Genomic DNA, 23,537 nt, shown 5'->3' with positions numbered 1-23,537 from the left:
TGCAGTGGACAACTGATGAAACTCAGAAGCGAAACACATTTTATTAGCGATCATAGAAACTTTCCCATATGTGTACAAGAAGACATTTGAAAATGGGTTGATGATTTTAAAAGCAGGCTTCACCCCTAGGTTAGGGAGGGAAAAATTAAAATTGGGTTCCTGCTGCTGATTCACTATTAAAAATTGGACGTGTGTGGCCATCAGTTGAATGACACTGCATGCGTGGCTGCTTGGGGATTGCCGGCAGTTCATGGATTGTACACCAGCCGGCGAATGACTTGGGGAGTTGGCAAATTGAGCTAAAACACTTATTAAAGCATGCACTCTGCAAAATGTTGTTGTAAAATTCTTACAAAGCTTGACAGGGTAGATGCAGGGAGGATGTTTCCCCGGGCTGGGGAGTCTAGAACCAGGGGTCACAGTCTCCGAATAAGGACTCGGCCATTTCGGACTGAGATGAGGAGAAACTTCTTCACTCGAAGGGTGGTGAATCTTTGGAATTCTCTACCCCAGAGGGCTGTGGAGGCTCAGTCATTGAGTATATTGAATGGCAGAGCAGGCTTGAGGGGACCGAATGGCTTACTCCTGCCCCTAATTCTTATGTTCTTATAATGGAATAAGCATGCAGTAACAACTGCAATGTTCTTAGTGGTAATGTCTTCCCCTTTCTTAATATGCCATCATGTCCAGTTCATTGGACTTCATAATATTTAAAGAGGACCACACCAGAAAATAAGTTTAGAAACCTCTGTGAAGGCCCATAGTTCAGGACAACCAAGGTTTAAAAGAGTATGACAAAGGAGTAGTGATCAGGTGACCGCAAGCTTAGATGTGTTTTGTTGCAGGAAGAAGGGAAAACTGAGACAGGTAAGGAGTTTCTAACTATCTAAGTCCCAAGAAAATGTGTTTGGGCAGGAGAGAATGCAGCAAGTTTTGATTTCAACACAGTGAGTATACACATCGTCCACATGCCCGACACGAGACTCCCAAAGCAAGCGCTCTATTCAGAACTCCTACATGGCAAGCGAGCCCCAGGTGGGCAGAGGAAATGTTTCAAGGGCACCCTCAAAACCTCCTTGATAAAGTGCAACATCCCCACTGACACCTGGGAGTTCCTGGCCACAGCCCTAAGTGGAGGAAGAGCATCCGGGAGGGCGCTGAGCACCTCGAGTCTCGTCACCAAGAGCAGGAAGCAAGCGCAGGCAGTGGAAGGAGCGTGCGGCAAATCAGACTCCTCATCCACCCTTTCCTTCAACCACTGTCCCACCTGTGACACAAATTGTCTGTAATTCCCGTATTGGACTGTTCAGTCACCTGAGGACTTGCTTTTAGAGTGGAAGCAAATCTTCCTCGATTTTGAGGACTGCCTATGATGATGATATATATTAAAGATGTGTCCATGTAGCTAATTCTGCTGTTGCAGTCAGAATTTGCAACTCCCTTTGGGAATTTTGATTTGATGCGCAGGATAGCCATATCACAGGGCTAGCACATCCAGCTATTGCCACTGAAAACAAATACCATTCATCTCGGCAGTGATTGGGAACATTTCTTCTATTTTTAAGCCACAGGTGATGAGTTTGGCTTATCGAAAAAAAAATCCTTTCTAATTTGTTGCCAGTCACCTCAGGAAGAGTATATTTTTAGAGCTGGCATATGGCGGCATGCTGTGCATTAGAATGTCGCTCCTGATGGCTGCTCGTGGGGAGCTGTTGGAGCATCTTGGTTTTTGTCCAAGCAGAATAAATAAGATGGCAATAATTTTCTAGCAAGTGCGTCACTGGAATTCCTATGTAAGTGTGCAAAAGTAAAGAATGTTACTGATTCTGTAACTTCCCTCATTACACAAATACAGTTTAAGAAAGTTTGCAAGTGTTTTCTTTTTGGTGAACTGATCCTTGTGCGGACAGCACCAGATTTCTGGTAAATTTGGTCATTGGGTGAGTTTTGGGCACCTCACTATAAGCCGCAATGGAGAAACCGCACTGTAGATTCACTAAGATGACAAAGATGAGCGGTTACATTTACGAAGGAAGACTTGAATAGCTGCCAGTTTTTTTTTCCTACTCCATTAGAATTGAGAAGGTTAAGGGGTGGCCTAATGGAGGTCTTCTTTGATTATGAAGAGTTATACGATCAATAATGATAGATTGTTTCCACCGGTTGGTGAGGCTATAAGACGGCAGAAATTTAAAATCAAAAAAAGAATTGGGGAAGCTGGAAAAAATTTCTCCACACAGATTGTTGCAATGCTTTAAGCTGCTGTTGATGCAGTCTGAATTCTTTAAAAAGAGAATTAGCTGCTTGACAAAGAAGAACGCTGAAGGTGTATGGAGAGCAAGGATGGAATTAGACTGGGTGGTTCATGTGAAGAAACGTACCACAGTAGATTTGATGGGCCACATTGTCTGTTTCTATGCTAGAGTAGTCTATGATGCCATGATATTTACAATTGATATCAGGAGCTACTTCTTGCACCAAGACCAATCAACACATGGAATGGACCTGTGCGTAGAGTCCTGAAGGCCAGAATCCTGGAATCATTTAGGAAACAACTGGAACATGTGATGGATGGTTAGTGTCATTCTGGATGGCTGAATGGTGAGCCGCCGCGATCTGTGAGGACACCGCCGCAGGTCGGGAAGTATAAGAGCTGGAGCGCAGTCCCCTACAACATCATGGGCCACCCCGACCTGTGAGACGATACCACTGCAGGTCAGGAAGTATAAGAGCACGCCGCTACAGCTTCCAGCGCGAGTCGTCCCAATTGTGCGATGACTTCGAGGTGGGCGACTGGGTGACGTCAGAGCGTGGGCAGGAACATCGGCGGGGCCCTGGCACAGCGGAGGAGAGGGAAGGTCAGGGCGGATGAGTGGCAAGAGATCGTGGCGGTGGAGCGGTGAGAGATCAGTGGCGAGAGATCATGGCGGAGGGACGGAGAGCGATTGTGACGAAGGTGTGACAAATGAAGGTGCGGGGCTCAGAAAAGCCGAGGGCCCAGGGGCAGCACGGACCAGCCCACACTGCTATGTGCGCGCACTAGGTCTGTGCAGCAGAGCAGGTCTCCAGTCGTCCTGGTTTTACCCTTGCCACTGGATAAAGGCCTAGCTCTGTCAAACCCATGTGGTGGCTGATGTACAGTGGTCACCACACGTTAAAAAAAATCCACAAACAGGCATCTTCCACCTCTAGAGTTCAGGACTGAAACATCTGAACTCATCCATTTTGGTGTGGAAGCAAGTCATCCTCGTTTGAGGGACCGCCGATGATGATGATGATGATGATTGATGATGATGATGATGATGATGATTGATGGATGGCTGAGCTAAGATGAGGACAGGGTTACTGAAACGATAAAGGGAGCTGCTAGGGCAAATACAGGGAACCTCTTTCCTCTGCTGGGGGGATTCAGATGAGGGCCCATAATCTTAAAATTAGAGCTAGGCCATTCAGGAGTGAAATCAGGAAGTGCTTTTTCACACAATGGGTAGTGCAAATCTGGAACTCTCTTCCCCCAAAAGGCTGTAATTGCTGGGTCAATTCAAATTTTCCACACTGAGGTTGATAATTTTATTGTTAGCTAATGATGGTAAGGGACATGGAGAAAAGGCGGTAAATGGAGTTGAGATACAGATCAGACATGATTTAATTGAATGGCAGAGGCTCGAGGGGTTGAATGGCTTTCTCCTGTTTTTATGTTTCTAAAATGGACTTCCTCATCTGTATTTATCTTACTACCTTTTTGATTACTTTTTGTACCTGTGCATTAGTTTTTAGTGATTTGTGAACCTGAACACCTAAATCCCTTATCTCGTCCTCAGTTCCTAGTCTTTCGCCATTAAGAAAATATTCCGATGTGTCTTTCTTGGATCCAAAGTGGATGACCTCACACTTCCCCACAACAAACTCCTTCTGCCACAGTTTTGCCCATGCACTTAATCTGCCTTATGTCCACTTTTAGCTTCCTGCTCCCATCTAGGCAACTGACTGCCTCCTAACTTAGTGTTATCTACAAACTTTGAATATACAACTCTACTCCTTCATCCAAGACATTGATGTATACGGTGAAAAGCTGAGGTCCCACTACAAATCCGTGAGGCACACCACTTGTTACATTCCCTTTATCCCTGTTCTCTATTTCCTACCTCCCAACCCACAATGTTACCTCCAGTTCCGTGCACCTTTATTTTTCTAATAATCTCTTGTGTGGAACCTTATCAAATACCTTTTGGAAGCCCATTTAGCTAACATTCATATATACTCCCCTAACCACCATGTTCATGTCCTCCTCAAAAAATTCAACCGATCAATCAGATTTGATATATCCTTCAAAAATCCATGCTGACTCTATGGTCAGCTCATACTTCTACAAGTACTCAGTCACTGTCCCCGATGAACGATTCCAGTCACTTCCCCACAACTAACATTGAACTGACACGTCTGTAGTTTCCTGATTTTTTTTTTTTGTCCCTTCTTAAATAGTGAAGTAACATTTGCAATTTTCCAATCCAAAGGGACAACCCATGAATCTAGGGAGCTTTAGAAAATTATGATGAACGTATCTGCAATTTCCTCACCTGTTTGTTTTAATATCCTTTTTATTCCTTTTTTTTTTAAATACCCTGGGGTGGAAGTCCTCAACTGTGAAAATGGATACAATAATGTAGAATACTGCATTAATTGTCACATTAAATTATGAAGTCACTGAAAAATTTTGGGCAAGTATCAATCATGATTCAAAAATTGGACTTGCATGCTGTGAAATGAAGAAACAACCTTTAAATTAAGGTGAGAATTTCGGCAAGTTACTAAAATTGGAATAATCACAGCCCAAAAATTGGGTGTGCAACTCTTGACCTACATTCTCATAAGCCAAAAGATTTTTAAGAATAAAGGACAAGTCATCACATGTCTAATCTGTTGTAAGACAAAATCGAAGGATCGTTACAGATTGTGCCGAGATCTCGATCGATCCCTGGTACCCCTTGTCTAACAAGTAGAGGGGGTCAAAGACTTGCATCAAAAGCCCCAGAGCTCGAGTCCTCTGATTAACATATACCCTGCTAAATAATTAATACAGAAACTACTGGACATCTGCAACTTAGCTTTCATCTCCTCAACTCATCAACTGAGCTATAATCAAATCCCCCTAATCTTCTGTGATTCAGCAGCACCAGCATGAGCCACTGAATTGACTCTCCCTGTTATAGCCCTACTCTCATTTGCTGTTTTAAAAAATAAAATCTTCTCTTTGTTAGAATGCCACATGATGCCAATTCTGTGTTTAGGCACAAATCTCACTCGAGCTTTAGGAAAATAACAAAGATCCACCGTCCTAGATATAAAGAGCCCTCTACTCCCGACACAGCTCCACTTCTTCACATTGCTTTTGTGTGAGCTGTGCTTACCTGCTGCTTTTACCGTAGTTTCTAATTATAGTTGTTAATGTTTGTAATATGGCACTTCTTAATTTAAAAAATATTGTAAGTTCTTTAATTTATAAATATGTTCAGAACGCTGAGTGTGGCACTGAAATTAGATTGACCTGCCATCGAATCTTTATTCTCACACTGCAGCATTTGGTTCAGATTACTGCAGCAATTGGTGTGGATGTGCTTCAGAATTAAAAGAACCGTGGCAATAATGAAAGTTTAATTATAACGCTCCTGTGAAGCGTTTGGAACATTTTACTATGTTAAAGGTGCTATATGAATGCAATTTGTTATTGTTTGGCTAGCACAAGGAAATGACTCATTTTATAAAGATTTTTTTCCTCCTTGCTGATTTTCTTTCTTCCCCGCCCTCTGTTGTAGGCATTGACTGTTTGGGACAGTCAGTGTTCGCAGAGATTCCAATCTGTGGGCAGAGGTGGTGCCAGCCAGGCCTGATTCTGTTTTCACTCCATCTCCACACTCGGCCGCTTCCAGCATAATGGCGAACAAGAACTTCAAGCAATTTCCCCTTACTGCTGTACTGACTGAGATCACATCGTTCAGCCTGTGGAAGGACTGAACTTCGGACCTTTATTATCTGTCTCACTCGCCTACTTCCTTTTTGAGCTATCGGGGCGGGGGAATGAGAGTAGATTATGTCATGAACGATAAGGGAGTTATGGGGAGCGGAGTTGAGGCTAAGATCAGATCAGCCATGATACTTAAAGGCGGAGCAGGCTCCAGGGGCCAAATGGCCTACTCCTGCTCCTGTTATGTTCTTATGCAAGCAAAGTCTTGATAATTTATAGTTCTCAAAATGAAATGCGATTGTTGACTCATTCTGGTCCTCGGGTTGGTGAATGTCAAAAGGACAAATTCTGGTCCGTTTTGTCAACACTTCAGGCATTTTTGTCAAATTTATTTGAGTGCAGTACATGGGAAGTCTTCACAAATATAACATAGACCATATAGCACCTGGATTGTTGGATACTAGTTTCTTCTCAGGAACTCCAGGTTTCGGGTCTTTATTTGTGTTCAACCTCTCTACAGTGTCAATCATACCTACTGTTTTTCTCTGTATGAGAACATGGAGATCCTCCGACAGCCAGCATTAGACTTGACTTGATAATCTGAAAATAACTTAGTCCTAAGCAGAGGAACCCGATCAGTACGGCTCCGTATCCAGCTCAACTAGATAAAATGCAGGAATATCTAGTGAGATAAAGGCTATTTACCCTAACAATCTCATCCCTTTTTGAGAGCTAAATGCCTCCTTAGCTGTCTTATCAACATATCCTCAGTCTTGGTTCTCTGCAGAAATGCATTGCTTTTCTTGAATTTATTTGCACTGTCAACTTTGATAGCCTTCCCTGGTAGCATATTCCAAAATAGATCCGACTGCAATTATATCAAAACTGATAAATCTCACGAGGCTTTCTGCTGATGGTTCCGAAAGCAAGCCTACACAAGAGAATGGTCTTTAGATATTCTTTGTGCCTTTGGGTTCCAAGCATTATTATTTTTTGAGAGTTTGGATAAGCAGAAGCAGGCTAGTTCTACTGCTGTTCCTATATTCTTACATCTATTACAATTCTTTTTATTTTCTCCCAACATCCAGCAGTAATAAATCTGAATTATCCGCAGTAGGCCGCTCTCCCAGGTCCTGTCACTTTCCTAAAATGGTTACATTCTTCAGAACAAACTGAAAAGTGACATTAGATGGGGGGTGGGGTAAATTGATATCTGCTTTGTTTTTTTAAAGTGCTTGTGTCTGCAAATGTTGACTAGTGTACCTGAGAAGAAAGTGAAACAAAGAGGACAACAGTGCGAAGTTGACTTGCATGAGTTTTAAGAGTGGCTTTTGATAGATCTCACTGAGTTCATTTTTTGAAATCAATCTCTCCCTTTTGTCTATGAACAACATCAAATCTTGCAGGATTAGCTCCTTCCGGTTGTGTGCTAAATAACTAGCAAGCTACCTGTGTTTAATATTCAGTGTATTTTCCCCTGTGGCACTTGACATAACTTCTTAAGTGTTTAACTTTTTCCTCTGCAGCTCCGCCACCACCACCTCCTGCAATGCGGAATGGAGCTCGAGAGGCCCCTCCCCCACCACCTCCGTACAGGACACCCTCTTCGGATCCTCCAAATCGAGGGAAGCCTCCCCCACCACCTCCAATGAGGACTCCTGCACCCCCTCCCCCACCTCCGCCTATAAGAAACGGACACAGGGACCCTGTTGGATCATCATCCAAATCATTTCCAGGTAAGTGGGTGGGGGGGGAGGGGATGTGCCAAATTGCTGCTGTTTGTAAATCATCACTTATCATCATCGGCAGTCCCTTGAAACGAGGATGACTTGCTTTCACGCCGAAACGGGATGAGTTCACAGGTGTTTCAATGAAGGACCTAATATTCCGGATCCGAACTACATCCCGAAGGGTGGAAGATGCCTGTGTGTGGATTTTTTTAACGTGGGGTGGCCGTTGCACACCAGCCACCACACGGGCTTGACAGAGCGAGGTCTTGGTCCAGTGGCAAGGATTAACCAAGACAACTGGAGACCAGCTCTGCTGCACGGACCGAGCGCACATATCGCAGTGTGGGCTGGCCCGTGCAGCCCCTCTGCCCTCGCCTCTCCTGGGCCCCGAGCTCTCGTCTCTCCTGGTGGGCCCTGATCACATCCCTCTACGAACTCTTGCCACTCCTTCGACCTGACCTCGCCGTGCTCTGCTCCCTGCAGTGGTTTGCTGCTACACACTGCTCCCTCTAATGGCCCCGGCCTACTGATGGTCATGATCACTCACTAACAATGGGGCTGTCTGCAATGTTCACCCTAAATTTTTGTTTTTGCGGCCCATTCACAGTTTCGTGCATGTTGGTTGTTTGTGTGTGCACATTATTGGCTACATGCAAAATGGTGGCTTTCTGCACCAGTAACTTCGAGATGTTTCTATCACTTTTTCTTTTTTGTAGTTCCCATCATATGAGCATTGGCACAGAATTAACTTTAATTTTATGAAAACATCCTGAAATGTTCTTGTGACAGGAATTCCTGTCTCCTACTGACCTTGTAATATTTATCCTCGGCCGTATCACTCAATTCCATGAGCAATTAATGCATACAGGGTGTATCCTATTTAAAAAGTGCAGTTTCTGACACTACAGCCAGATGCAAACAAAACAAAACTGATAGAGAATCAGAAACTTGTAACTGTCAGTTTTACATAAGAGCCGACATGTTGAAGTGTATATTGCCCTATTAGAAGTATTCCGTGAATTTTTTTTGCCCCGTTCCTCCTCCACATACCGTTCCTTTCCTGAACGCGCTGATTCCTTCCTGGAATTTAGAGTTATGAGAGCCTGCAGCTGTCCACTATCTTGCTCACGTATCCATTCTTCATGTGCAATCCTAGATAGTGAGTGACAAGCAGTTAATCTATTGCGGTAAGTATCACAAGGCAAGCCTGATCCTGTCCTCGTCTAACATCCATTCACACAATCTCTAAACATCACTGGATTAGTGATCAGGACCAGGACCTTCAGCTGATTTTCTTTCTCCAGAAATAACAAACAGAAAAGTGCTGAAAATAGAAATGAAGAATGTAATGAAAGGAAAAATTACTTCAGTGGATTTAGTTTCTTTTTTAAGCTTTATTCTTTTACCCTCTCTGGTGTCCTTTACCGTGTGGCGTTTCTTGGCTAAGAGGGGAGGAAGGTGTTTATCCAATGCTGCTTGAGACAACAGTTAGGAGGTATGGGAGTGCCAGCCAGAGTGAATTGCCCTGTGAGATTTTTTCCTCCCTCCATACTGGAAAGTGACAGGCCCCTGCTTCCATTCTCTCCATGATTGGCATGGTCCGCTGATGTCAGTAACTCACCATATGGGCGATGCAGACACGCGCCTGTGGGCATCTGATCACTCTGCCAATCCAACAACTCACCATATGGGAAATCCAGAAATAAGCCTATACCCTGTACTTGTTTAGAAATTTGGGTTTCAAGCCAGTAGTATTACTGCTGTTGGCTTCTGTACCTGGGAGCTGATTAAAATGGTTACGTTAAATTTCATTGCAGACTTTTTCACATCAATAGGGTTACCACCTGGGCAACTCTGAAAATTGGACTCAAAGCCCACTTTTCCATAAATGTGTTTGTTTTCTAACGTGAAAGTGTTAATTATCGAGGGTCATCAGCAGGAACTCCAGTCATGCTCACGCTTCTAGCCCTGCTTCTGTTCTGCCTCTAACCAGTTCTATACGTGGCAAAAATTGGCAACTCAAAGGGGTTTACCCATGAGCCGGGTCTTGTTTTTTTATTTTATTCACGGATTTGGGCATCTCTGGCAAGGCCAGTTTTTATTACTCATCCTAATTGCGTTTGAAAAGGTGCTAGTGATCCGCCCTCTTGAACTGATGCAGCCCGTGTAGTATTACACACTTTTTTTGTAGCGCTTTAATACAACTGAATGGCTTGCTAGGCCATTTCAGAGGGCAGTTAAGAGTCAGCCACATTGTTGTGGGTAAGGACAGCAGGTTTCCTTCCCTAAAGTTGGGTTTATACAAAAATCTGATAGCCTCATGGTCACCATTACTGATGCTAGCTTTTTATTTCAGATTTATTTAATTAACTGAATTCAAATTCACAAACTACCATGGTGGAATCTGAACACAAGTTAGTCCAGGTCTCTGGATCGCTGGTTCAGTAACATTACCACTATGTTAACGTACCCTATAATAGTCAAGCCTAGGGGATGGGGGTGTCTGGTGCTGTTCAAATCTTGTTTTCCAGCAGAACCCCATTATAATCAAATTCGAGCTGACCTGTTGGCAAGATCTTGGTGGTGTTTAGTTTCCTGAGTGGCAGGAATTAGTTGATCTCCTTCATTCACCCAGTTTACTAATAACTTGCAACGACTATGTATTAAAAAACATGACATTTTAAAAATTATCTCTTCCCTAGATGACTTTGAATCAAAATACTCATTTCATCCGATTGAAGACTTTCCGGCGCCGGAGGAATATCGGCATTTCCAAAAAACTTACCCAAGTAAGATGAACAGAGGTGAGTCCCTAATACAAAAGCAAAATACTGTGGATACTGGAATCTGAAATAAGAACAGAAAAGAATTCTCAGCAGGTCAGGCAGCATCTGTGGAGAGAGAAACAGAGTTAACGTTTCAGGTCGATAACCCTCCTGTTTGTGTGCTGTCAGCATGCAAGGATCCCAACTTTAAATGAGTGCTCAGCACCCTCCTGGATCAATCATTTGTCAAACATACCATCCAAGTAAACCCTAGGTTTACATGAAGGGAATCAGTCTTTTTTCTCTGGGCACCTGTCCTGACGACACCATCATTAGAAACATTCTCTTACAATTGTACCACTGGTGATGTGTTGGGTTACATAGAATTACATGGTCTACAGCACAGTAACATGCCACTGGGCGCAAATGGTCTATGCCTGTGTTTATGCTCTGCACAAGCCTCCTCCCACCCCATTTCATCGAACCCTATAAATATATCCTCTGTTCCTTTATCCCTCATGTGTTTATCTAGCCTTCCCTTAAATGCAATGGTGCAGCTAGAGATTGAATGGTCATTATGAAGGAGCAAAGGAAAGTTAATGTCTGGTTATTCTGTCACATGATACAAGCTAGCTCCATCGCCATATCTGTTCAGAGCCTCGTCATAGTATCTATAAAGAATTGACCTTGTGAAACATGAATATAAATTGCAGCCATCATAGTTGGAAATGGAACTGAGTGTTAGGAGGGGAGATGGTGGGACAATGTTTTATATGGCCATTGTATCATGAATATTTATCCATTTTTCCACTAGAATGTAGTGGAATTAGCCACATCTTCATGCCTATTTTAATGCTTCAACATTTAGAGAAGCTCATTTTAAAAAAAATTGAGTGTAACAGACAACACAAAACTGAAGGATCAATATATGTTCTGGAGCAATCCCCAATATTTATGATGCTCTAGAAAACAACATGCAGGCAGTGGAGCCACAATGTTGTCCTGGGGTGACTTCAGCAATCTTGATGTGGAGGTGTATCAATTATCATGTGTGTCTGTTAAAATCTTGCCCAGAGTTGGTGCAACAATGATAGTTACATAGCAGCACTGCTGGTATTAGGCGGCCCACCACCATAATCTCAGGGCTGCCAGGGATGGCAATAAATCTGACTTTGCAGAATCATCCACATCGTAAGTGGGGAAAAAACAAGTTTACCCAGAATGGCAACATAAGAGAACAATTTCTAAAAAGTGACTACAGACATCCGATTTTACTGTAAAGCAAGACAAATGGAATGACACGTTGCCAGATCTAGCCTAAGTGTATTTTTAGAAATAGAGTAAATTTAGAAACCGGGCAAATTTGGAGCTGGTATTGCAATAGGAAGGTAATGGATCTATTTGTGAATGTGGCAGATTTAAAACCATAATGCTTGACACACATGATTGTACATTATATTTGTAAAATATTCTACATGTGCTAATTTAAGTGTCTTAATTTCATGCTTTGAATATGTTGGAATAAGCTAGCTCCTCAGATGGCTGTGTTGATCAGTGCCCAGTGTGGTACTGATCCAAACAGACCAAGTTCAGATCCTGGTCTGAGCTGAATTAATTCTCCTCAGTCAGTGCTATAGTTGAGGTGCTGCAATTGGCTTCTGTGTCCCTGGACTGGAGGGTGAGGAAGATCGTTATCCAGTAAATCCTGCTGGAAAGGGTATGGGGTAGAAATTGAGCCTCGTTGCCCCCTTTTTACCGACCTTATTTTGGGAACCAATGTATTGCGCCCCAAGGACACCTGAAAACTGCTCAGTTCCAAATAGCTTTGGGCCATTCTACAGGCAGCTCAGTTGCATATTTAAGGCAGTTAATGCCTGTTTTAGATTCACTCAGAAATGTGCTTGCGATGAGCGGGGGAGGTGCCAGGCTGCCTGGCTCAGGGTTCTTAAACAGCAGCCTAAGCAGTGGCCACCACCTAAAGGCAAGGTTCAGAGAATTTATTTAAAAAGAAAACTTTCCTGTGGAGCCACGAGGAGCAGGCTAACTCCACAGTTGTTGTGATCACACCCCCTCCTCCCTCTCTTTCCCCCCCCCCCCCCCACCCCACTCCCAACCTTTCCTGGGACTTGCCTCATTCATTCTCAAATGTGCAATCTGCCCATTTGAATTTCTACCCCAATGTTTTTACGCAAATGTCTGGTTCAGACCGCAGAAGGCTAGGACCTCACAGCCGTATAGCCTGCCCACAGTCATGTTCTTGGCTCGTACACAAATGGCTACTTGGATAAGGTACCAGAGGGGGAAACCATTCCCCCTGTAAATCTGTGTCTCCGGGAGGATGGAGGGGAAAGCTGAGATAAATTGTACATCTGGTACATAAGCTTCTTCGATGAAATGCTGCAGCTCACCACCATAAGATTTGTTTAATCTAGTAAATCCTGCCCTTCTACTGTTTGCTGAGGATATTTGCTGACCTGTGTTTTTTTCATTTCTTACAGTTGTTCGAGGGGCACCACCTCTGCCGCCTATTGCGAGGTGATCTGTGGGTTTGGCTATTCCCCGCATTCCCTGTTGGAAGACTGAGGCTTTCCCTTCCTTTCTTTTCCTGGTGTATAGCTCAAGATCCTTCTCCACTTCACTACAGTGAGGCAAAACCTCTTCCGATCTGCTTCGAGCATGCATTCTAATCTGAGATTCCGGAGTTTCAGATTGTACAATCTTTAACCTTCACATCTTTCAGCTCCAGGAGTTGTCATTGCAATTGGGCTGAGCTAATGGAAAGTTGACTGGAATGTCATGATTATTTTTTTAAGTTGAGGGGTTGTTAGATGTTTACAACTACCAGAGATCCTAGAATGACCGGTCCAGGTTTCACTACAAATGAAATGGAAACACATGGAATAATATGGGTTTTGTTTTGGTCTATGTTAATTGGTTAAACTTAATCTTTGACTGTCTGTAAATTAATGTTAATTTTGAAAATATCCTTGGGCCTCTGGTAGAGTGGTAGAATCATGGAACACTATTGGGTAAACATAGACCAGTTGGTAAGACTAAAATTCCCACATTACATGTATTTTTTGAATTTTTATTCCAATATCTAGCTGGTCCTTGCCTTATACACTGTCATGTCGGTACCAGACATATTATAATGTATTTACTCAAGTACAGGAGATATAGTAATCATTGTTATAATTCTTTCTTTGTAAGTTGTACAGAGCTTGTGAATTAGATATGGTGGGCTTGATGGAAGACACTACTTTCTCAGATGACTGACTTGCTTGTTTTGATTGCTTAACCTATCCACAGCAAAGGTTTCATCTTTTGTTTAATGCAGAGCAGCAGAGCTCATGTTGAGGGATGCTGTCTGAGTGTGTCATTTACCAGGCACAAGTGATGTCTCTTCCTGGCACACACTTGCTTTGAGAGATGTCTGGCTGGCATACACCAGGTCCAGGTGATGTCTCCTGGTGCATGCTAGGTACGAGCGATGTGAAATGCACTGCGCATTTTTTTTTTAAAGCTGTAACTTCTGGCCAAAGCACTTTGAATTTGGTGTTTTTTGTGTGTTTGTCTGTAACGTGGTACTATCACGCAGTTCCTGGGAACCCTGTACACTGTTCTCTTTCAGCCTTCATCTGCGGTGCTACAGTGCCAGTGAGTCTAAATCTCTCTCGATAGGAACAATGGTCATTTCTTCCATAGGTAAACATTCTCTTTCTCTCTACCCCCTCCCTGTCTCTTTCTCTCTCTCTCTCTCTCTCTCTCTCCCCCTCCGCTTTGTGAGGAAGTGGGGTTGCATTTAGATCCAAAACCCTGTCTGAGAGGGATGCTGAGCAATTTATAAACCAGTTTGCAGTTTTTCATACAAATCTTTTGCAAGATTATAGCAAATATATCAAGGAGGGATAGAGTATATAGAATTGTACCAATTAATCAATTTATGATCAATTAATCGATTCATTTTCTGTTGATTTTAAATATTTTAATCAATCTGGCTCAACAAAAAGCTACCAGTATGGGTATGGCCCGATATTATATTCTCACTTGATTGAGTCATTCAGATCCTGTTCTGCAGAGCACTAATGAGATTGCTGTAATAACACAGAATGCTGAAATGGGCTTTGTTTAGCTGTGTGCTTGACCTACATACAAGGCTGCTGGTTTACTGTTTTCATAGCAAAACGGGGGGACTGTGATCCCCAGAACACTGGTTAAAAATCCTGGAAGCTCATAATGGAATTTGACTTGTTCAGTCACCATAAACCAACATCCCTGTCTGTATAACAGCAGAATAACTATTTGCTGAAACAATGAGTTGGCACAGCCTAAAAGCTATCTTTTATATATATATATATATTTTAATGTCTTAACATTCATATAAATATTGTTTGAACGCACCTTCCTTAATAAGAGAGAGGAGTCTGCACTGGTGCGCTGCTGGGTTCATTCAATGAGTGTGGAAAAGCCCATTATCACAAGTGCTGCTGCAGGTGTCAGTGGATCAGGCTCTTTCTCATGAATACAATGCACCCACCAACGCAGTTACTCAGCGCAGTATTCTGTTCGTGCATCAATGTTTGAATGTGTAGAAGATGCAACAAAATGAAGAATCTGGCTGCCATTTAAAAACTTGAAGTGTGCCCACAGAACGCAGAGGAGAAAGCCCTTTGCTGTACGATCTCCTTAGTGACATCAGTTACCTGTTTGGAATGTGTGTGGATCTGCAGCATGTGTTCAGAAGAACAAGTGATATTTTCACACATGTATGTAATACTTATTCAATTTTTCACTTGTGAGATATCATTGGCAGGTACTGTGAAATTCAGATGTATTTACAATGCACTAAAATGTGTTTCATTGTGCATGGGATGGGTTTATAAGATTTTGACTCGCTGGTTTGTACAGTAGAAAATGTACTTGCAAATATACTCAAGCTTATCCTACAGTTTAAACGTGACAGGATGGTTTTCTATACTGTACAAATGCATGCAATTTAAACACTACAGAACTGACCCTCCGTGCTTTTTTTGTCTCGGTATCAATGGACCCAATGTGTTTGCATTTGCTTCTGGCTGCGGTTTCTTAAGTGTAGTCGGAAAGTGAAAAAGACTAATTCTTGTATAATAATTATTTGAACCAATAACTCTAGTGACCATTCCACTGAATAGTCTGGTCCAGTACTGGTGACGTCTTTGTTTCTTGCTGAAAATCTGGTACTTGTATTCCTAATCACCCAGCACACGCCAAGAAAGGAGAAAGAAAACAGTCATTGCACTGCAGGAAGCTGGTTGACAGACAAACAATGAGCAGGTTTTGTGGGTTTTAAAAGTAAATTTGTTTTGCAACATTTACTGCAGGTAACATAACGGTTTTGCCAGTAGTCCCCAATACAAGGCTACCAGACCTAGATCTGGGATTTGTAATACAGGTTTGAAACGTGCAATATTGGCACTGGTGCCGACATGTACAGTAATGCCCAGTGCCGGTACATGTAATACCATGCCAGTACCCTGTACATATAATGCCAGCTTCATAGCGCCCTGGTGTATGGTGTATGTAATATGCCAGTCCAGTACAGGTCCAGTCACAGCGCCCTGGTGTAGGGTGTATGTAACGTGCCGGTCCAGTATTTGTATAATTTTTTGTTTTCTTTTCCTCGCTTTGCGGTTGCCACAAACATTGTGCCTTACAGAATGCACCGGCGTTTCTGTGTTGCTTTGTTTCGCTCTTTTACATGCAAGTGCACACGCGCACACACAAATAGGACAGGAGGACTTTTCCTGCCATCGGACGTTGCCTGTTTTGAGTCCTGTGAATATTACCATGTTTGTCGTCTGATGCGGCCTGTGGTGGGTTTCATTTTTCCTCCAGTAGCTTTTCCGTCAACGTGGTGGGCACTCTGCATTGAGAGATTTTTTTAAACAAAATTAACCTCATTATTATTAAAGTTCTGTTTAGCTGGATTAATTTATTGTCTTGATTGATGTTTCTTTTTGTGGTAATCTAATAGATTTCCTGTCCCTCTCCTATGGTTGATCTGTGCAGGGTGTTGGGGGAGTCTCTAACTATGGGTCTGGGCTGTGTGTCGTTTCCCCTGCTATGCAATTCTTGATTATGAAAACGAAACTTTGTAATTACATTTCTTTAAATGGTACAGCAGCCTCTTCTGTGGGATCGAAATACATAGAAGACAAAAAAGGACTCAGAATATGGAGATTGCAATAACTAGAGCATTCCATTCCCTTGTGTATTGCTGTATCATGCAGGCCAGCTGGACTTGGTTCTCTGTTAATTGTCAAGAAAATTGAAATAAAAATAATCACTTTAATTTTTCTTATCTTGAGTGTTGAAGTGTGATTTACTGTTGACTCGGTCTGCTATTCCATTTTAGTTCATTTTCTATGTAACATTAAATGGGTGTTTTACAGAAACCAGCATTTCCCCTTAATTTCTTGTGCATTCAGAATTAACAGGAATTATCACTTCATAATCCGCAGCTCCACCATTCACCAAAAACACGAGGTGAGAGAAAAAAAGCAGTTATCTCAACTCTTTCACACCCAAGAGTCCTTTGCCAAATCAGACTCTTTAGCTGCACACATGAAGGGCCTAGATTCTGAGGGTTTTTGCAACACTAATTAAACAGCATTGATTTCCCTTTGCCAGCGCTCCAAGTTCCATTCTCCCACTGTGGAGCAGGTGGATGTAATTCCGATCTCAGTTCAATTTCTTCATTTGCCTGGCAGAGGAATGCCATGATGTACAGACTTGATCATTCGAGAATAGAACCCTTCAGTTTGACAATGTGGAAAAAAAATCATTTGTGCATTTTGGAATGCCAGCAAATATCCTTGCATTTGAATTCTGGATTTCCAAACTGGTGAATGTCTTTTGCTGCAAGACAAGTGAGAAAGTTTCATAGCAGCAACTGCTCAGAGACCCGGGCTGCTGCCACAGCAACAGTTGAGTAAATGGCAGAAAAAAACCAAATCATCTGCTATGTCAGAACTGGAATCCTGATAACTCTTGAGACTGGGATTTAAAGGAGCATCATCGTGTTCAGTTGTTTCACAGAATGTTTGTCAATGTAATGAATTGTCATTTCAACAACTCAAATTCTTTAATCAAATATTCACCAAAATGAGATGTTTTGCTGTCTATCGGGTCCTGCTCTCGTCTGCCAAAATCGCTCACTATTCCAGAATCATTCTGGAATGTAAAGATAAACCCCAGCTTCTATTCTCTACTGTTAACGGTCTTTTTAACCCCCTCTCCCCAATCTCCACACCCACCTCCGACAATAAGTGTGAGGAGCCCATGGACTTCTGCCTCTTCCCTTCCTTCCCCCAGCCCCACTGGCCAAACTTCCTCCAAGGTTCCCCCCTGCCCTAGCCCTGACCTCGCATCCTTCTCCAGTTTCTCTCCGATCTCCCCTCATGACCGTTCCAAGCTCATCCTGTCGATGAGACCCACTTCCTTCTCCCTTGACCCTATTCCCACCAAACTGCTGACCACCTAACTTGCTTTTCTGGCTCCCATGTTAGCTGACATTGTTAACGGTTCTCCTCGGGTAATGTCTCCCTCTCAAATCTGCCGTCATCACCCTTTCCTCAAAAAACAATCCTTCACCCCTCCGTCCTTGCAAACTACCTCCCCATCTCCAACCTCCCTTTCCTCTCCAAAGTCCTTGAACGTGTTGTTGCCTCCCAAATCCGTGCCCATCTTTCCCGCAATTCCATGTTTGAATCCCTCCAATCCAGTTTCTGTCCCGGCCACAGCACCGCAACGGCTCTCATCAAAGTCACAAATAACATCCTTTGTGACTGACAAAGGCAAACTATCCCTCCTCGTCCTTCTCGACTTGTCTGCAGCCTTTGACACGGTTGACCACTCTATCCTTCTCCAATGCCTCTCCACCATCGTCCAGCTGGGTGGGACTGTACTCGCCTGGTTCATTATTATCCATCTCATCGTAGTCAGAGAATCTCCTGCAATTGTTTCTCTTCCTGCTCCCGCATCGTTACCTCTGGTGTCCCCCAAGGATCTATCCTTGGCCTCCTATTTATCATCTACATGTTGCCCCTTGACAATAACATCCGGAAACACAGCATCAGTTTCCACATGTACGCTGACACCCAGCTCTACCACTTCTCTCGACCCCTCCTCGGTCTCTAAATTGTCAGACTGCTCGTCCAACATCCAGTTCTGGATGAGCAGAAATTTTTTCCAATTGAATATTGGGAAGACTGAAGCTATTGTTTTCAGTTCCCATCACAGACTCCGTTCCCTGGACACAGACTTCACCCTCTCCCCAATCCCTGCCTGAGGCTGAACCAGACTGTTTGCAATCTTCATGTCATTTGACCCTGAAATGAGCTTTCGATCACATAGCTGCAGCATAACTAAGACAGCCTATTTCCACCTCCGTAACATCGTCCGTCTCAACTCTTGCTTCAGCTCATCTGCTACTGAAGCCCTCATCCATTCCTTTGTTACCTCTAAACTTGACTATTCCAACGCACACCTGGCTGGCCTCCCACATTCTATCCAACGTAAACTAAAGGTGAATCATAACTCGGCAGCCCGTGTCCTAACTCGCACCAAGTCCCGCTCACCCATCACCCCTGTGCTCACTGACCTACATTGGCTTCCGGTTAAGCAACACCTCGATTTCAAAGTTCTCATCCTTATTTTCAAATCCCTCCATGGCCTCACCCCTCCTTATGTCTGTAATCTCCTCCAGCCCCACAACCCCCTGAGGTGTCTGCGGTCCTAATTCTGTCCTGAGCATCCCTGATTATAATCGCTCAACCATTGGTCAGGCCTTCTGTTGCCTAGGCCCCAAGCTCTGGAACTCCCTGCATAAACACCTCTATCCTCCAAGATACTCCTTAAAACATACGCTGCGCTAATTTCTACTTATGCGGCTCGGTGTCATTTTTATCGCATAATACTCCTGTGAAGCGCCTTGGGACATTTCACTACGTTAAAGGCGCTATATAAATACACGTTGTTGCTGTTTTCAGCCTAAAAATAGATTTGATAGAAATTGCAGTTTTGTGGGCATGTCAATGAACACTCAAATAATCAGAGTTAAGACCCCTTTAGTATCTACTTTAGTACAATTAGTATCCGTACTTGCAATAAAACCATAAAACTATTAACTTTTTTAAATTTGAGTTTTTACTAAATATACACATGGCACTTATTAAATCTGTAACATGATTTGTGATATTAATTACAGAAAGAACAAAACAAAATGGATATACAATTTTACATCTTGCAGTGCAAAGAGTATGAATAATTCAATTTAATTGCGTTCTAAGGAGACAGGGTGATGAAGTGGGTTACAACAAAATCCTTTCAAATCTGGGACTTTGATTCAAATCCCGTCTTGAACCACAAGTTGAAAGCTTTATTTGCTGCTTGTAAAAGTACTTTTTTAAAATGATTCATTATTAGGATGTGGATGACACTGGCAAGTTGCGTTGGAGTCGTTGGGTCAATCACACAATGTGGAATTGGACTCGTGTAGGGGTGGCAGGTCCCTTCCCTTAAGGGCAATAGTGAACCAGTGGGGGGGGTTCTGACTACCACAGCTTTTGTGGTCAATTTTTCTGTTGACAGCTGACAAATTGCCAGATTTATTGAATTTAAGCTACAACTTACCGTGAACTTGACCTTTGAGTAGCTAGTCTAATATCCATAATCACCTCTCGCATCATCCTTTTGGGGAGCAAAACAATTACTGAAGCAATAAATATGCATCGGGAATGTCTCATTGATGCATTAAAAACATCTATTGCATTTGGATATCTGCTGTGAATTACCAGTAGGTCATACATTTATTGGTTAAGAACACTTCATATTCAATGGTTCAGAGGGTAAAAGCATTGTTTCATGTAAATGAGAAGCACTGATGAAAAATACAATTTTATGAAGAGAAAAACCAATTAGGGCTCCCAATCCTGATTGATATCCAATAATATCTGCTGAAAGTACACATGTGGGTGCTGGGTGTTTCCTATTTCCTGCATTACAACAGTGACTGCACTTCAAAAATACTTAATTGGCTGTAAAGCACTTGGGACATCTTGAGATCATGAAAGGCTTTCTATAAATGCAAGTCCTTCTTTAATTTAATACTCTGACTCAAACAGCTTATTCAGACTCTAGGAGCCATACTTGTATTTCTATTGGCTTGTTTGGGTGAAGTCACTTTCCTATTGGGAACAGGCTCTTCAATGCTGTCAATAATTCTAACACTACATTCCAAACTCCTTGAAAATGTATTTGTAAGTTTAGAATTGCTGAAGCTTCTGGTGTGGCATTTAATAAAGTACTGCTGTAAATGATAATTTAGCTAATAACTGATTACAATAAACTTTCTAGAATATCTTGTGCTGAGATAGAAGGATAATTAAAGCAGCTGAGGTCCCTTGGTTCAGCATAGCCATTAGTAAAATAGTGACATTACAACAGAGCTGTGCTGGCTGAGCTTGTTGAATGAATGTGGACTTTACCCATTCATTAATAACAACTCTGCCAGTCACTGAATCACCAGAATTCAGTGATTTATCTACTAATATGCAATAAAGTCCAGAATTGACGGTCAATTGGGACATGAGCTTTGCTTTATTAACAGGCGCTGATCCCTTAATGGATAATAGCGTTTATGACAAAATTTATCTCTTTTTTAATTATGGATTGTTGAACAAGGTAGACCTTTGAGTTATGATCATCCTTTTAATGGGTTTCAAAATATGTTTTATTGCAAAGCAGAAAAAGAACATGACTATTCCTGAGGCTGAATAAATATCATGGAAGAAAATTAGCTCACTATTTCAATGGAATTGTGCAAAGGCATAGTGATTTTTGGTAGCTTGATTCCAAAATATATGCAGGTCTGTGCAGATATATATCTACCTCTACATTCTATAAAAGTATTTTAATTGAGACCAAGTGTTAATTAAAAAAACACATTTCTTGCAATTTATCCTTAAATAATCTCAATTTGGTTTAAACATCAAATAAGTGCTGAAAATCCTGTAGGTTTGAGACCAGGGCAGGAAGTGAATTGATTTCCTGAAGGAGCACACTCATGGTCGGGTACAACTCCATGGGTGCTAGCCACTCCTCTCCTGTCAATGCTTTGAAGTCCACCTCTGTTACACTGCTTTCACTCCTACCCGCACTGGTTTAGCTCAGTTGGTAACACTTTCACCTGAGTCACTAGTTTATCGGTCCAAACTACTATCCACATAATCCAGGCTAATGTTGTAAACATAGAAACATAGAAAATAGGTGCAGGAGCAGGCCATTCGGCCCTTCGAGCCTGCACCGCCATTCAATGAGTTCATGGCTGAACATGCAACCTCAGTACCCCATTCCTGCTTTCTCGCCATATCCCTTGATCCCAGAGGGAGCAATTGTCTGAGGTGTCATCCTTCAGATGAGACAGTAAATCAAGAACCCCTTGTCTACCTGTTCAGGGGCCGAAAATATTTGAAAAGGTAGAGGTGCTCCCAGAGCCTTGGTCAACATTTCCCCCCTCAACTAACACAGCCATAAACAGATTAACTGGGCAGTCACTTCGTCTGGCTGTGTGAAAATTGGCTGCTGTGTTCATAAACACAACAGTCACTATGTTTCAAAAATCAGCTGGACATTGTGTGTTGGTAGGGTATTTGACAATGGGGAGGAATCACAAATGAGTCTAATCCTGCCCCTACACACACACACATGCACTTTCTATCAGAATTAACTGGATATCTGGATTACAAAGATCAATGACATTGCTCCAACAGCCATTCCAGCTGCGATCAGCTAACTCAGCACAGGTAATTGTACTTGCTCCCTCCCTGATCTGTATGGCTCAGTTCCACACTGGACGGTGCTTTCTCTGAAAATGCCAGCAATGAAACCTTGACTTAAGTTTTGTTTAAATTACCTCTTCAGTTTGCATTTCACGACGACTTTTGCTTGGAATCTATGCTATTTTGGTTAACCTTTTTAATCACCCATTTTCTTTTCACTTCCACCCCAGAGTTCTTCAATACATGCTCTCCAATATCCGTGAGCCTGATGACAATTACAAGACGTACAGTCCAACACGGGCCAGGCTTGAACCTGACCTGACTGGCAAATCTATTATTTGAGAAGGCTTCCACGTGGTCCTAGTGCCATTACATTTACAGCATATTAGTTAAAACAAAAAACGTTGCTCCTTAACTGCCTTACCAGCTATAATGTATGGCCAAAGTCTCCCCGAATATGTAGATTACTGGTGTATGTATGTGTTTATATTCGTGTATAGAGAACAATTACATGAAATAGTAATGTGGCCCTGGAGATTGAGAAAACATTTAAATCAAGGCACTGCCACATGCTCCATAGAGAAACCGACTTTTTAATGGAACAATCAGGAAAGGGTTAAGCACACTGGTACCTATCCAACCGATGGAAATTCCAAATCAGGGTGAAACCCCCAAATTGAAATTTAAATTATTCATAATATGAATGACAGTAAAAGAGAACTGAATGATCTTTCAAGTTCAGGCGATAATACATTACATAAAACAAATGGGTAGAAATTTGCATAACAGAAGAGATTGAGATAGAAGCATCATGCTGATGAAATGTTTAATGGCAGCCTTATTTATATATATATATATATTCAGAACGTCAAAGGGAAGGGCTGTAAGGAAAGGGTTAATTCTTTATATTAACTAGCTTTTAAGTAAGTTTCTCTCAGCAATATTCTGCTGATAAGGAGATTCACCAGAGGCTACAAACTGCCTTTGTTCTTTCAGCCTTTAGAGCTGCCTTAGAACTCTCGCCAGTGAGAAATCTATGGACATGTTTTGATCATCAAGTCCAGAAGCTATAGCTTGAGATAATGACTCCTGCAAGGACAGTGGAGTAACATCCCTGTAGAGGGCCTTTGTTCCCTGTAACTGTCTCCAGTTGAATGACTTGATTGACAGTTCAGTCAAGGTGAAAACTTGAGGAGTGATTCTTGTTAAAACTGAAGTTATGACAGCTAATTGGATGAGGTAATGTTGAAACATGCAGATT

The 23,537-nt window shown here is 42.4% G+C and overlaps 1 protein-coding gene across 5 annotated transcripts in view; it reads left to right on the top strand.

Annotated features, from left to right (window-relative positions):
* wipf2b (WAS/WASL interacting protein family, member 2b) overlaps positions 1-16,797 on the top strand; it is a 58,492-nt gene extending 41,695 nt beyond the window's left edge. For all 5 annotated transcript variants that reach the window (XM_070864233.1, XM_070864236.1, XM_070864235.1 and 2 more), the window contains 3 exons: positions 7,489-7,698; positions 10,395-10,496; positions 12,956-16,797. In XM_070864233.1, the coding sequence (XP_070720334.1) occupies positions 7,489-7,698; positions 10,395-10,496; positions 12,956-12,996 (353 nt within the window). In that variant the 3' untranslated portion in view covers positions 12,997-16,797. The remainder of the gene's footprint in view (positions 1-7,488; positions 7,699-10,394; positions 10,497-12,955) is intronic.
* The last annotated feature ends 6,740 nt before the right edge of the window (positions 16,798-23,537 follow it).

This window comes from Pristiophorus japonicus, chromosome 21 (genome assembly GCF_044704955.1).
Source record: "Pristiophorus japonicus isolate sPriJap1 chromosome 21, sPriJap1.hap1, whole genome shotgun sequence".
NCBI lineage: Eukaryota > Metazoa > Chordata > Chondrichthyes > Pristiophoridae > Pristiophorus > Pristiophorus japonicus.
This window is presented reverse-complemented; position numbering and strand designations above follow the sequence as displayed.